General features: G+C 42.7%; 1 protein-coding gene across 4 annotated transcripts in view; it reads right to left on the bottom strand.

The window, feature by feature from the left end:
* The window catches only part of lmtkb (lemur tail kinase 1 b), a 540,811-nt gene that overhangs the window by 39,346 nt on the left and 485,081 nt on the right, over positions 1 to 16,384 (bottom strand). For all 4 annotated transcript variants that reach the window (XM_043714969.2, XM_043714970.2, XM_043714971.2 and 1 more), the window contains 2 exons: positions 9,467 to 9,600; positions 5,839 to 5,923 (listed from right to left, as the gene is read on the bottom strand). In XM_043714969.2, coding sequence (XP_043570904.2) covers positions 5,839 to 5,923; positions 9,467 to 9,600 — 219 coding nt within the window. The remainder of the gene's footprint in view (positions 1 to 5,838; positions 5,924 to 9,466; positions 9,601 to 16,384) is intronic.

Raw genomic sequence — 16,384 nt, forward strand, 5'->3', positions numbered from 1 at the left:
ACAGTTTGCACAGTGTACAGCATGCACAGTGTACAGTCTATACAGTATATAGTTTGCACAGTGTACAGTTTCTATAGTGAATAGTTTGCACAGTGTACAGTTTGCAGTGTGCAGTTTGCACAGTGTACTGTTCGCATTGTATACAGTTTGCACAGAGTACACTTTGCACAGTGTACAGTTTGTATAGTGAACAGTTTGCACAATGTACAGTTTGCACAGTGTACAGTTTGTATAGTGAACAGTTTGTACAGTGTACAGTTTGCACAGTGTACTGTTTGCAGTGTACAGTTTGCACAGTGTACAGTTTGTATAGTGAACAGTTCACACAGTATACAGTATGCACAGTGTACAGTTTGTACAGTGAACAGTTTGCACAGTGTGCTCTTTTCAGTGTACAATTTGCACAGTGTACAGTTTGTATAGTGAATAGTTTGCACAGTAAACCGTTTGCACAGTGTACAGTTTCTACAATGTACTGTTTGCACAGTGTATGGTATGCAGTGAAAACTTTGCACAGTAAACAGTATGCACAGTGTACAGTTTGCACAGTGTACTGTTTGCAGTGAACAGTTTGCACAGTGTACAGTATGCACAGTGTACAGTTTGTACAGTGCACAGTTTGCACAGTGTACTGTTTGCAGTGAACAGTTTGCACAGTGTACAGTTTGCACAGCGTTCAGTTTGTATAGTGAACAGTTTGCACAGTATACTGTTTGCACAGTATATAGTTTGCAGTGTACAGTTTGCACAGTGTACAGTTTGCATAGTATACAGTTTGCACAGTGTACACTTTGCACAGTGTAGTTTGTATAGTGAACAGTTTGCACAGTGTACAGTTTGTATAGTGAATAGCTTGCATAGTGTACAGTTTATACAGTGTACAGTTTGTAAAGTGCGCAGTATGCACAGTGTACAGTTTGTTTCGTGAATAGTTTGCACAATGTACACTTTGCACAGGGCACAGTTTGTGTAGTGAATAGTTTGCACAATATACAGTTTGCACAGAGTACAGTTTATACAGTGTACAGTTTGCACAGTGTACAGCATGCACAGTGTACAGTTTATACAGAGCACAGTTTGCACAGTGTGCAGTTTTGTTTAGTGAATCATTTGCATTGTACAGTTTGCACAGTGTACAATTTATACAGTGTACAGTCTGCAGTGAACAGCTTGCACAGTGTACAGTTTGCACAGTGAACAGTTTGTGTAGTGAATAGTTTGCATGGTGTACAATTTGTATAGTGAACAGTTTGCACAGTGTCCAGTTTGTATAGTGAACAGTTTGCACAGTGTACAGTTGGTATAGTGAACAGTTTGCACAGTGTCCAGTTTGTATAGTGAACAGTTTGCACAGTGTACAGTTTGTATAGTGAACAGTTTGCACAGTGTCCAGTTTGTATAGTGAACAGTTTGCACAGTGTACAATTTGTATAGTGAACAGTTTGCACAGTGTCCAGTTTGTATAGTGAATAGTATGCACAGTGTACAGTTTGTATAGTGAATAGTATGCACAGTGTACAGTTTGTATAGTGAACAGTTTGCACAGTGTACAGTTTGTATAGTGAACAGTTTGCACAGTGTCCAGTTTGTATAGTGAATAGTATGCACAGTGTACAGTTTGTATAGTGAACAGTTTGCACAGTGTACAGTTTGTATAGTGAATAGTATGCACAGTGTACAGTTTGTATAGTGAACAGTTTGCACAGTGTCCAGTTTGTATAGTGAATAGTATGCACAGTGTACAGTTTGTATAGTGAACAGTTTGCACAGTGTACAGTTTGTATAGTGAACAGTTTGCACAGTGTCCAGTTTGTATAGTGAACAGTTTGCACAGTGTCCAGTTTGTATAGTGAATAGTATGCACAGTGTCCAGTTTGTATAGTGAACAGTTTGCACAGTGTCCAGTTTGTATAGTGAACAGTTTGCACAGTGTACAGTATGCACAGTGTACAGTTTATACAGTGTAGTTTGCACAGTGTTCAGTTTGTATAGTAAACAGTTTGCACAGTGTACAGTTTGCACAGAGTATAGTTTATAAAGTGTACAGTTTGCAAAGTGTAGTTTGTATAGTGAGTAGTTTGCGCAGTGTACAATTGGCACAGTGTACAGTTTGTATAGTGAACAGTTTGCACAGTATACAGTTTGTATAGTGAATAGTTTGCACAGCGTACAGTTTGTATAGTGAACATTATGCACAGTATACTGTTTGCACAGTATACAGTTTGCAGTGTACAGTTTGCACAGTGTACAGTTTGCATAGTATACAGTTTGCACAGTGTACACTTTACACAGTGTAGTTTGTATGTGAACAGTTTGCACAGTGTACAGTTTGTATAGTGAATAGCTTGCACAGTGTCCAGTTTATACAGTATACAGTTTATACAGTGTACAGTTTGCAAAGTGTACAGTATGCACAGTGTGCACTTTGCACAGTGTACAGTCTATACAGTGTACAGTTTCACAGGGTACTGTATACACAGTATACAGTTTATACAGTGTACAGTTTGTATCGTGAATAGTTTGCACAATGTACAGTTTGCACAGGGCACAGTTTGTGTAGTGAATAGTTTGCACAATGTACAGTTTGCTCAGTGTACAGTTTATACAGTGTACAGTTTGCACAGTGTACAGCATGCACAGTGTACAGTTTATACAGAGCACAGTTTGCACAGTGTACAGTTTTGTATAGTGTTTCATTTGCAATGTACAGTTTGCACAGTGTACAATTTATACAGTGTACAGTGTACAGTGTACAGTCTGCAGTGAACAGTTTGCACAGTGTACAGTTTGCACAGTGAACAGTTTGCATTGTATACAGTTTGCACAACAGTTTGTATAGTGAACAGTTTGCACAGTGTCCAGTTTGTGTAGTGAATAGTTTGCATGGTGTACAATTTGTATAGTGAACAGTTTGCACAGTGTCCAGTTTGTATAGTGAATAGTTTGCACAGTGTACGGTATGCACAGTGTACAGTTTATACAGTGTACAGTTTGTAAAGTGTCCAGTTTGTATAGTGAATAGTTTGCACAGTGTACAGTTTGAGCAGAGTACAGTTTATACAGTGTACAGTTTGCACAGTGTAGTTTGTATAGTGAATAGTTTGCGCAGTGTACAGTATGCACAGTGTACAGTTTGTATAGTGAATAGTTTGCGTAGTGTACAGTTTGCACAGTGTACAGGTTGTATAGTGAACAGTTTGCAATGTGTACAGTTTATACATTGTACAGTTTGCACAGTTTACAGTTTGTATAGTGAATAGTTTGCACAGTATGCAGTTTATATAGTGAATAGTTTGCGCAGTGTACAGTTTGCACAGTGTACAGTTTGTATGGTATACAGTTTGCACAGTGTACAGTTTGTATGGTATACAGTTTGCACAGTGTAGTTTGTATAGCGAACAGTTTGCACAGTGTACAGTTTGTGTAGTGAATAGTTTGCACAGTGTACAGTTTGCACAATGTACTGTTTGCACAGTGAACAGTTTGCATTGTATATAGTTTGCACATTGTACTGTTTCCATTGTGTACAGTTTGCACAGTGAACAGTTGTACAGTGTACAGTTTGTATAGTGAACAGTTTGCAAAGTGTACAGTTTACACAGTGGACAATTTGTATAGTGAACAGTTTGCTCAGTATACAGTGTGCATAGTGTACAGTTTATACTGTGCACAGTTTGCACTGTGTACTGTTTGCAGTGCACAGTTTGCAGTGTACAGTTTATACAGTGCACAGTTTGCACAGTGTAAAGTTTGCACAGTGTACTGTTTGCAGTGAACATTTTGCACAGCATACAGTTTGCACTGTGTGAAGTTTGCAGTGTACAGTCTGTACAGTGAACAGTTTGCATAGTATACAGTTTACACAGTGTACATTTTGCACAGCGTACAGTTTGTATAGTGAACAGTTTGCACAGTGTACAGTTTGTATCATGAACAGTTTGCACAGTGTACAGTTTGTACAGTGCACAGTTTGCATAGTGTACTGTTTGCAGTGAACAGTTTGCACAGTGTACAGTATGCACAGTGTACAGTTTGTACAGTGCACAGTTTGCATAGTGTACTGTTTGCAGTGAACAGTTTGCATAATATACAGTTTGTACAGTGAACAGTTTGCACATACAGTTTGTACAGTGTACAGTTTGCACAGTGTACTGTTTGCAGTGAACAGTTTGCACAGTGTTCAGTATGCACAGTGTACAATTTGTACAGTGCACAGTTTGCATAGTGTACTGTTTGCAGTGAACAGTTTGCATAGTATACAGTTTGTACAGTGAATAGTTTGCACAGTGTACAGTTTGTACAGTGTACTGTTTGCAGTGAACAGTTTGTACAGTGTACAGTTTGCACAATGTACAATTTGTATAGTGAACAGTTTTCACAGTATACAGTATGCACAGTGTACAATTTGTACAGTGCACAGTTTGCATAGTGTACTGTTTGCAGTGAACAGTTTGCACAGTGTACTGTTTGCAGTGAACAGTTTGCACAGTGTACAGTTTGCACAATGTACAATTTGTATAGTGAACAGTTTTCACAGTGAACAGTATGCACAGTGTACAATTTGTACAGTGCACAGTTTGCATAGTGTACTGTTTGCAGTGAACAGTTTGCACAGTGTACTGTTTGCAGTGAACAGTTTGCACAGTGTACAGTTTGCACAATGTACAATTTGTATAGTGAACAGTTTTCACAGTGAACAGTATGCACAGTGTACAATTTGTACAGTGCACAGTTTGCATAGTGTACTGTTTGCAGTGAACAGTATGCACAGTGTACAATTTGTACAGTGCACAGTTTGCATAGTGTACTGTTTGGAGTGAACAGTTTGCATAGTATACAGTTTGTATAGTGAATAGTTTGCACAGTGTACAGTTTGCACAGTGTACTGTTTGTACAGTGTACTGTTTGTAGTGAAAAGTTTGCACAGCGTACAGTTTGCATAGTGTACAATATGCACAGTGTACAATTTGCACAGTGAACAGTTTGCATTGTATACAGTTTGCACTGTTTGCATAGTGTACTGTTTGCAGTGAACAGTTTGCACAGTATATAGTTTGTATAGTGAATAGTTTGCACAGTGTACAGTTTGTATAGTGAACAGTTTGCACAGTGTGCAGTTTTCATAGTGAATAGTTTGCACAGTGTACAGTTTGCACACTGTATAGTTTGTATAGTGAACAGTTTGCACAGTGTAGTTTGTATAGTGAACAGTTTGCAAAGTGTACAGTTTGCACAGTGTACAGTTTGCACAGAGCTCCCAACTATGTGATAAGCTCTGGCTGCTCACACGAACCTTGTGTTGCCTTACAAGCTCATGTCTTCTTAGATCGGAGCTCTCATAAGGCAAGGAAATGCTGTAGTGGTGTTATTACCTCCAGACTATTAACTCAGTGACTCAGTTATTGTTTTGGGTCTGGAGTTCGAATCCTGTCATGGCAGATGATTGAATTTGAATTCAGTAAAAACCTGGAATCAAGAATCTAATGATAACCATGAAATGATTGTTGGGGGAAGAAAAAACCCTGATTCATTAATTTTTTTTGGGAAGGAAAGTGATATCCTTACTAAGTCTGGCCTACATGTAACTCCAGATCCACAGCAATGCAGTTATCTCTTAACTGGCTGCTGGGCAATAAATGCTGGTCCAGACAGTGATAGCTGTATCCCGGGAATAAGGTTTTAAAAAGTAGGAAACAAGAGCCAAACATAATCTTACAACCTTCTGACATTTTCCAAATGGAAATATGCAATGTCATTTAGCAATTATTAAGCATGACCAAAGATTATATGGGACACAGTTCAAACGTATGACCAATTAGTCACTCCTTATGTCTTTACCTTGTATTTATTGTGGGAAAGTCCGTAGTCTCCTATTTTCACAGTCAGGTCTGCAGACAGTAAGCAGTTTCGCAGGGCCATGTCACTGAACAAAGCAGAACCACAATTAATACTGCATAATATCAGATAAAACAGCTACAGTTTCAAGGCTAGTCAATTATACCCAATTCTCCTCATCGCCTCTTCTGGAGTAGTGTGTCCAGTTCTGGTCACCCTGTTATAGGAAGGACATTATCAAGCTGGAGAGGTTTCAGAAATGATGTTCCAGGATGTTGCCAGGAATGGAGGATTTGAGATATAAGGAGAGGCTGGGAATCTTTTCACTGGAGAGGAGGTAGGTTGAGGGTTGACCTTGTAGAGGTTTATAAAATCATGAGGGGCATAGATAAGGTGACTAGCAAGTGCCTTTGCCCTAAGGTGGGGCTTTCAAAATGAGGGGGGCATATTTTTAAAGTGAGAGGAGAAAGATTTGAAAAAGACATGAGAGGAATTCTTTTTTTACACAGAGAGTGGTTTGTGTGTGAAATGAACTACCAGACCAAGTGGTGGACGTGGGTACAGTTACAACATTTAAAAGACATTTGGATAGGTACATGAGTAAAAAATGTATGGAGGGATATGGGCCAGGCGTGAACAGGTAGGACTAGTTTAGTTTTGGATTATGGTCAGCATGGACTGGTTGGACTGAAGGGTCTATTTCCTTGTGGTGTGGTTTATGACTCTCCAACCATGATTCCTGAAGGCCTTACCAAGATATGATTATATAGGTGACCATTTGTTACATGAAGGCATGAAATATTAGTTTATCCAACTCCCAACATGGCATCACTCCCATGTAGGCTGGCACTATTGCGGGTTAGGGGGCTATGTGAACAGGTCTGCCCCTGCACTCAGGGGGTGAAATTCCAGCAGGAAGTGGATGGATAGCAATCCAGAGCTAAAGCAATTGTGCCATGTATCTGGGGAGCCCAATATCAACCCTTAGTGGTTTCACTCTTGGCAGCAGAGGTCAGGTTGGCCAACCATTGAACTGGGATGTTTCCAACGACAAGAACTGACCAAAATAAACCTGCAGGAATATCGGGGAGTAATTTTATATTGTTTTTAATATTGAGTAAATAGATATGCTATCAAAGCTTTTTGTCTTGCACTCATCAGGACAGAACTAAATCTCAAATGGAACAATTTATACTGTATGTGAAGAGACCTGGTTGGTTGGCAAGTCTCCTCTGATTGGTAGAGTGTTTACGTACAAAGCATCGAACATAGTTAACTGCCAATCTTTTGTTTCAATTCAAATTCACCACAACATGTCTTCACCTATCAGAGTTCACTTGCCAACTAATCAGAATCTTTGTCTCATGCAGTATCAATTGTTACTTCCTTTAAGATTTGGCATTCTTGTGATTCTGTCCTGATGAATGCAAGGTGAAAATCTTTGACCACGTGTTCTGGTCTTTGCAGAAATGCACAAGTTCTGTACTACCAAGTGAATATTTGTTTGTAAACATTTCAAGCTGAGGCAGTTTTTCTTTTACTTGGAGAGTCCTGTTGATGGGAAAGCCTGCAAGTTGTTTGTAATGGGAAGCAAGATATGTCCTCATGTCACTTGGCTGTGCTCTAGCCTAGGTGGTGCGGAGCAGGGGAATATGACAGTAGTGGAAGTAAATGGCTTCCATGTAGTACATTGTGGGATGAGCATGAGCTACACAGACATTAGAACAGATAGTTATGGCACAGAAGAATGTTTTAAGTTTCTTGTCTGGCTTTTTAGCAGACAATCGCACTGCTCTATCCCCTCCCAATAAATTCCTGCTTCCATACTCCTGTAAAAGACGCCATTGTGTCAGAACAATCCATGATGAACAACCATTGCAAAGTCACTTTTGCTTCCTGCGTCATCCCTGAGCATCATTGACCAAACGCCAGACCAAAGGTGGAAAGAGGTCAGGACAGTCAGAAGCTGTTGATAGATTCACTCGCGGAGCTGGGCAGCTGGCTGTCCGACTGGCGAAGCTGGTTCGACCCAGTGTTGGCCGCGAGTGATCACCCTCCGCAACAAAATCACTGATGCTGGAGCCACGAGGTCCACTCTGTCAGCATCAGGATGTTGTTGCAGGGAATGACCAGCAGCGATGGTCTCCAGAGCATGAGGGGAGGGGATTGGGGGGCAGGGGAAGCTGTGGGGAGGCGGCAGGGAAGATGAAATAGGCTTCCGGCTCAAGCGGGTGTCACTGCCAGCTGTATTACTGTGACCAGAAGGCACAAAGTGGAAAAAGACAAGAATAGAGAACAAGCACCTTGTCAAAAAGGAGACAAAAGCAGTCATTAGGTTCCAACTAAAAGGAGAATAAGCCTTTGAAAATCATCATCAACTTTTATCCTAAATTCAATTAGCAAATCAGCATTAACTTCTCCTAACCCAGCTTATTGTACAGTGCAGGGATATCAGAGCAATAAAAGGAAAGTCATATAGATGCTGGGAATCTGAAACAAGCTCAGAGAATGCTGCGGGAACTCAACACGTCTGGCAGCAGAGAGAAACACAGTTACTATCATAAGTCTGGTCTGAAGATCTTCCTCTGAACTCCTGAAGAATGGTCATATCAGATCAGAAATGCTGACTTTGTTTCTCGCTCGGCAACTGCACCTGCTGAGTTTCTCCAGCATTTGTTGCCTTTATCATGATGTGAAGGTGCTGGTGTTGGACTAAGGTGGACAAAGTTAAAAATCACACAACACCAGGTTATAGTTCAACAGGTTTGTTTGGAAGCACTAGCCTTCGAAGCACTGCTCCTTCATCAGGTAATAAACCTGTCGGACTATGACCGAGTGTGTGTGATTTTTAACTACGTCTTTATCATATCAATTCCAATGTGTCCATGGATCAGTCACTTCAACAGGATGATATTAGGCTGAGTCACTTATATCATGCTTGATTATTTCTTCATACATCTTGCTATCTTTTAAAGCCGTACTAAGGGTTTTCTTTGCTTGCATCCATCTAAGTTTTCAAAAGAAAGTTTTAAAATGTTGGCACCAGAAAAGGATGGATATTCAGTTTGTTAGTGAGATTTGACATTTTGAAATGACTCAAATCATTCGAATTTGCCCACCCATTCGCAATAATATTGTGCGTTCTGAGTTTCAGAAAGGCACTCAGTTTCCAGTGGAGATTTGAGGAAGCTCTGCGCTCGGCTCGGAGTGATCCCTATTGATGTTACAGCAATGAAACAGAAAATATCACCAGGAAATGTATCCACAGTAGCACAAAAAAACATCACTGCTATTCACTCTGATTCTCTGCTCCTGTTACAGTGACTAGGTAAACTGCTAGACTGAAATACCAGCTGCTTAATGCTGAAGAGGTTTTTAAAAATATTCTATCTACATAATATTTGCTCTCTGAACACATCCTAACTTACTCTCCTGGATGGTTAAAGTTCTATGCAGTGCTGAATTCTTGCTGGTTTCTATATAATTTCCCAAGCCTTAATCAAGAAATTAACTTAAAGAGCTAAATAATAAAGAGATGAATTCTCAAAGTGCCATTACAATTCAATTTAAATTTACACTTCAGAAGGATGGTGGATATTTTCAGTCTTACAGAGCACAGACAGTGGCTTACCTGTGTATGTAATTATGTTTGTGTAAATACTGTAGGCCTGATGTGATCTCACAAGCCATTCGCTGTAGAGTTGAAGGGTCAGGGGCCAATTCATCAGCTGCATTATGTGTCCTCAGATAACCCTTTAAGTCACCCTTGAAAACAGAGCAGTAAAAAGCAAATATTAATCTACACATTTAGTATAATCTGCTTTGCTGGATGTATTGTAGCAGTAGAAAATAAGCAGTGGATATCATAAATATGAACACATTGATGCCTCATGTTTCATCGGCAGCTTATGTAACAGTTAATAGCTATCCCGAAGCTTCACAGTTAATACTGAGATTGGGGGATAAGTGGTTTACAGTGGGGAGGCTGTGTGAACATCCTGCAAGATTTACAATCATCATATACTTCTCTTGCATCTTCCTTTAAACTTGAAAGGGTTCAGAAAACATGTACAAGGATGTTGCCAGGGTTGGAGGGTTTGAGCTATAGGGAGAGGCTGAATAGGTTGGGGCTGTTTTCCCTGGAACATCGTAGGCTGAGTGGTGACCTTATAGAGGTTTATAAAATCATGAGGGGAATGGATAGGGTAAATAGACAAAGTCTTTTCCCTGGGGTGGGGGAGTCAGAACTCGAGGTCATAGGTTTAGGGTGAAAGGGGAAAGATTTAAAAGGGATCTAAAGGGCAACTCTTTTTCATGTAGAAGGTGGCTTGTGTACGGAACGAGCTGCCAGAGGAAGTGTTGGAGGCTGGTACAATAACATTTGAAAGGCATCTGGATGGGTACATGAATATGGGTTGGCAAATGGGACTAGATTAGGTTAGGATAACTGGTCAGCATGGATGAGTTGGACCGAAGGGTCTATTTCCCATCTCTATGACTCTATGCTCCCAAGGTCCAGGCATACCAACCAGTCATCAGAAGACTCTAATTATACACGGTAACACAATGTGCCACTCTGCTTGGGCACCCCATAGGGTGTAGAGAAAAGAAAGGGAGGCAGGAAACTGTCAATACCCATGTGCCGCCTCCTAAGAATATTGGGAAATGCAAGCCGCAAGTAGAGACAGAGGCCTGATTCAATAACTCTTCCTACTGCCGTCTGGCAACTTCACTGCTCCAACATTCTCCAGTCAAAAGGAACCTGTGCCAATCAACATGAGGGTCACACTGGTCATGAGACCGGCATCCTGAAATGGATGAGGTTTGCATTTTTTCTAGTGCCTTTCACTTCCTCAGGATGTCCCCCAAATTTGCAGCCGACCTCCAGAGTGCTTATGGAGGACAGTCGCAGTTGCAATTACAGGAAATGCAGCAGTCAATCTGTAAGCTTTCACAAACAGCGAGGTGAGAATGACCAGATTAGCTGTGTTTGGTGATTTTGATTCAGGGATGGAATTTGGATGGAATGCTGAGGAGGGCATCTCAGCTCGCCTTTGAATTGATCACCATGGGAATCAACCCAAGAGGGCAAGATGCTCCTTCTGTTTAATGTCCCACCTGAAAGCTGGTACCTCCAGGCGTGCAACACTCCCTCAGTACTGCACTGCTGTGTCAGTCTGTGTTCGGTGTTTTCGACTCTAGAAAGCATTGAATGCGTAGCCCTCTGATTCAGAAGCACGAGCTAACCAATGAGTCACAAAAGAGGGACGTGAAAAGAAATGTGGGGAGAGTTTGGTTCGAAAAGGGAGTGAGAAACACTCCAATGAATCTCTTGCAATTATGCACACTGCAGAATGCATAATTTTTGCAGCAAAGTTATTACTTTCAATGACTGAAGAATGTCTTGTGACCGAATGTTTGGTCCAGAGGTGAGAATGTGGGGCTGGAAAAGCACAGTATCCAAGGACCAGGAGAATGGACATTTCGGGCAAAAGCCTTTCATCAGAAATGAGGCTGGGAGCCTCGGGGGTGGAGAGATAAATGGGAGTGGGGTGGGTTGGGGGGGGAAGGTAGCTGAGAGTGCAATCAATGGATGGAAATGGGGGGTAATGGGGATAGGTCAGAGGAGAGGCTGGAGCGGATAGGTGGGAAGGAGGATGGACAGATAGGATATGTCATGAGGGTGGTGCTGAGCTATAAGGTTGGAACTGGGATAAAGTAGGGGGTGTGGAAATGAGGAAACTGGTGAAATCCACATTGATGCCCTGGGGTTGGAAGGTCCCAAGGCGGAAGATGAGGCGTTCTTCCTCCAGGCATCGGGTGGTAAGGGAGTGGGGATGGAGGAGGCCCACGATGTGCATGTCCTCGGCAGTGGGAGGGGGAGTTGAAGTGTTTCGGCCATGGGGCGGTTGGGTTGATTGGTCCGGTTGTCCCGGAGATGTTCTCTGAAGCGCTCTGCGAGTAGGCATCCTGTCTCCCCAATATCCAGGAGACCGCATCGGGAGCAACAGATACAGTAAATGATGTGTGGAAGTGCAGGTAAAACTTTGATGGATGTGGAAGGCTCCTTTGGGGCCTTGGATGGAGGTGAGGGAGGAGGTGTGGGCACAGGGTTTGCAATTCCTGCGGTGGCAACGGAAGGTGCCAGTTCGGGAGGGTGGGCTGTTAGGGGGCGTGGCCCTGACGAGGAGGCATGGAGAGAACAGTCTTTACGGAAAGCGGATAGGGGTAGGGAGGGAAATATATCTCTGGTGGTGGAGTTTGTTTGTAGGCAGCAGAAAAGGCAGAGGATGATGCGATGTATATGGAGGTTGGTGGAGTGGAGGACCGGGGATGGTTCTGTCCTTGTTGCAGTTGGAGGGGTGGGGTTTGAGGACAGAGGTGCGGGATGTGGACGAGGTGCGCTGGAGGGCGTCATCAGCCACGTGGGAGGGGAAATCGCAGTCTTTAAAGAAGGAGGCCATCTGGTGTGTACTGTGGTGGAACTGGTCCTCCTGGGAGCAGATGCGGCAGAGGCAGAGGAATTGGGAATAAGGGATAGTATTTTTACAGGAGGGAGGGTGGAGGAGGTGTAATCCAGGTAGCTGTGGGAGTTGGTGAGTTTGTAGAAAATGTCAGTGTTGAGTCGGTCACCGTTGATGGAGATGGAGAGGTCCAGGAAGGGAAGGGAGGTGTCAGAGATAGTCCAGGTGAATTTAAGGTCCGGGCAGAATGTGTTGGTGCAGCTGATGAACTGTTCAACCTCCTCGCGGGAGCATGAGGTGGCATTGATGTAGTGGAGGAAGAGGTGGGGAGTGGTGCCAGTGTAACTACAGAAGATAGACTGCATGTCAGTGTTGCCTGGAGGGTGGCATTCTCAGTCAGACGGTTGTGGGTTCAAGTCCCAATTTAGGAGCCAAAACCTCGAATCTCGTGCTACGTGGTCAAGAGATGTTGATTGCTGTGGGAATCTTCAAGCTGAAGCACCTTTGGATGAATGTTGGTGTTTACATGGCACCATTTAGAGAAGAGGAGGGACGTTTCTAAGTTAATGTTTACCTTCTCAATTCACTGAAAAGAGAAGGAATCTGGTTCTTTGCCTCATTGCTGACGAAGGGAACTTGCTGTATATAACCAGCACCAGGGTTTCTTCACGTCACAATTCAATTACTTAACTGGCTATAAAACACCTTGGGATGCCAATGCATTTTTTAAAGTTGATAAAATAAATACATTTTTAATCTTGCTGATATTTTGGGTATTCTTTGGTGCAGGTTAAGGGCTGTACATAAACTGAATATCTAAACTATAACAAAAAGCAATGAAAGTAAACTGCATGTAATATACCTAATGTAAGATTAATCTGAGCTACAATGGATAGAAATGACTGTAGCATGGGCAATTTAGCATCCCTTCAGCCAAGCAAGACTTCTAACATCCAACACCAAAAGTATAGCTTTAAATATAGGCTTATATCTTTAAAGCAATTCATATTTGAGTTCAGGAAAACTCAAAAAATTAATTACAATTACAGTTTTCACTCGCATTTTATAAATCAATTTTTGCATAATTTTATTTGGCCTTCAGTTCCTCTTTCTATTTAACTAAGAGTTTTTGGCACTTTCTGTCTTTGTGCTGAACACAACCAAAAAATATTATTTTATTTGGATCTGTAATGACAAGATCTAACCACCAGGAGGCACAGGACATCTAGCTTGACATCTTCATCCTAATGGTCATGGCATGTGCAATTTAAACCATCAGGGAATTGTTACAGTGCAAAAGGAGGCCATTCAGCCCATAGTGTCTGCACTGGCTTTCCAAAAGAGCAATATGACTCAGTGTCAAACTTCTGCCTTTCCCCCATAATCCCGATCATTGCTTCTACCCAAATAAGCATCCATTACCCTCTTGAGTGTCTCATTTGAACCTGCCTCCACCACACTTTCAGAGACAAAAAAAGCCCTGCAGATGCTGTAATCCAAAGTCGACAGGCAGGAGACTGGAAGAACACAGCAAGTCAGGCAGCATCAGGAGGTGGCGAAGTCGACATTTCTTCAGGACTGGGGGTGGGTATGGTGGGGGTGCTGCAGATAAAGGGGGTGGTAGGGACAGGGTGGTGAAGTGGGGATAGGTGAAGACAGGTAGAGGGCATGACCTGATTGGTCAATGGGAGAAATGAATCTGGTTGGTGACAGGGAGCAGTGGAAAGGAGGAGGCCAAGGATGGCCATCCATTGCCACAACGAACCACACTGCAAATTGGAGGAACAACACCTCATCTTCCACCTGGGCAGCCTACAGCCCGGAGGAGTCAACATTGAGTTCTCCAATTTCAAATAACCTCCCTTCCTGACTCCCTTCCCAGCCCCTCCCCCTCCCTTCCACTGCTCCCTGCCACCAACCAGATTCAACCCTCCCATTGACCAACCAGGTCGTACCCGGTGCCTATTTTCACCTATCCCCACCTCACCACCCTGCCCCCCCTGCCACCTCCATTATCTGCAGCTTGTCCTACCCACCCACCAGTCCTGAAGAAGGGTTACACCCGAAACGTTGACTTTTGCATCTCCTGGCTTGCTGCGTTTTCCCAGCCTCCTGCTTGTCCACCACATGTTCAGGCATTGTATCCCAGGCCCTAACCACTCACTGACACAGTCAGTGTCACTGAGACCAAATGTGTCGGTTTTCCTGTCACCATTTAGTCAGGAATGGACAACAGTGAAATTCCACAGGTTCTGCTGTACAACATTTAGTTGAGCCAAAGGGAGGGAGAGAAGGATACTCAGTGTAATCAAGGCCTGATTGAACTATTTTGATTCAGCAAGCTGTCAGGCTATCAAACAAATTTACTGGAGGCAGTCAACCTGTTCAATAGGCCAGAAATTTAGCATGTAAGGACTGAGGAACGGTCAACCTGGCAAACCCAATAGGTTGTAACAATTCACACTGGTTAGTTTCTCGCCAATACTTAATCACAAGCTAAATAAGTACTGAAGCAGTCGACCTGTATAGAAGCTGTTCCTTTGGTGCAGATTAAAAGAACAAATTGCAAATGCTGGAATTGCAAAGCATGTTGCTCAGTATCTGTAAGAAGAAAAGACACATCAGTGTTCACAATGGGAGATTCGATCAGGACTGATCTGATCAGAGGTCCCACTCCGAAACATGAACCTCTGACTCTGTTGTGCTTTCCCACCAAATTCAGCTTTTATTCTCCTCTGGGGGATCAATGGGAAAATGCTCCGTGCATTCCAAATGTCCCGGTATTTGTTTTAAAAACCTTAGCTTAAAAATCCAATTGTCAGAATGCAAGCTCATGTGGCACAGCAAACGATGATGCTAGATATTTCTTTTATTGGGAGTTCAATTCAGTGTCATAATTAAATGGAAATGGGAAAAATTCAACATATTAGCGAAGCTTCTTTCTTCAGAAACCTAAAGTGTGCTTACTCCACTGGAGATTACTAAAAGCAGAAAATAAAACCTGTAGAACCTTAAAATATAAGCACAGAGCAAGGCTAGCAGCATTTCCTCAGTCCAGATTATTGTAATGGCATTGATTATTCATCAGGCCAATATGTTCGGATTGTGCAGGTCAGAATGCAGTGCAATGAAGGTGTCCCTTGACAAACAAATGCTGACTCGTTTAGCAGAGTAAGGAAGCTTTAAACAGAAGACATTAACATTTTTGCCTATCCTCTCTGAACCTCAAAAGTGCTCTCTGGAAACACTGTTGAACTGCAATGATAGCTGCTTGCTGTACAGTCCTCAGGCTCTGCCTGATCTCTCGACTTAAAGCAATACTGTACTTTCGCCAACAGTTCCCCCAAGAACATAACTATTACAGGCCACCTTCGCTCACTGAGGCTTATTGAAAGTGAGGTGCTGGGAGAAGCTGTAGCAAGTCTTACACTGTACTATTCTCAGGTCACAGCACTGTAAGGTATGAAGAGTAGCTTCTTGTTCTCCCAGTGAAATCAGCATCTCCTTCTTTTTCTACGCAATACCATCTTACACCATGGCACACTATGGGTAAGGGCAGTAAGAGTGAAAAGGAAACAGAAAGGTTATCTCACCTTTAAAGTGATCTTCGTCTCCTGAAAGCAGGTGGTGAAAAGGAATAAATCTCCCTGCTAACTGCACACTTTCATAGAATCCCTACAATGTAGAAACAGTCCAAATGGTGCAACAAGTCCACACCGACCCTCCGAAGAGTCTCCCATCCAAACCCATTCCCTTACATTTACCCCTGACTAATGCACATCCTACACATCCCTGAACACTACGGGCAATTTAGCATGGCCAATTCACCTAACCTGCACATCTTTGGATTGTGGGAGGAAACTGGAGCACCCGGAGGAAACTCACACAGATATGGGGAGAATGTGCAAACTCCAAACAGGCAGGCTGCCTGAGGCTGGATTCAAAACTAGGTCCCTGGCGCTGTGAGGCAGCAGTGCAAACCACTGAGCCACCATGTCACCCATCAATTTCCTTGTTTCCTTTAGCCAAAAGTAAGACCAATGCTTCTCCACGGAGTTTCTTGCTGGCTTTAAGCCTTTTGGGAC

Source organism: Chiloscyllium plagiosum, unplaced genomic scaffold (assembly GCF_037043375.1).
Source record: "Chiloscyllium plagiosum isolate Xiang-an unplaced genomic scaffold, Cpla_swu_hap1 HiC_scaffold_25, whole genome shotgun sequence".
NCBI classification, from domain to species: Eukaryota; Metazoa; Chordata; class Chondrichthyes; order Orectolobiformes; family Hemiscylliidae; genus Chiloscyllium; species Chiloscyllium plagiosum.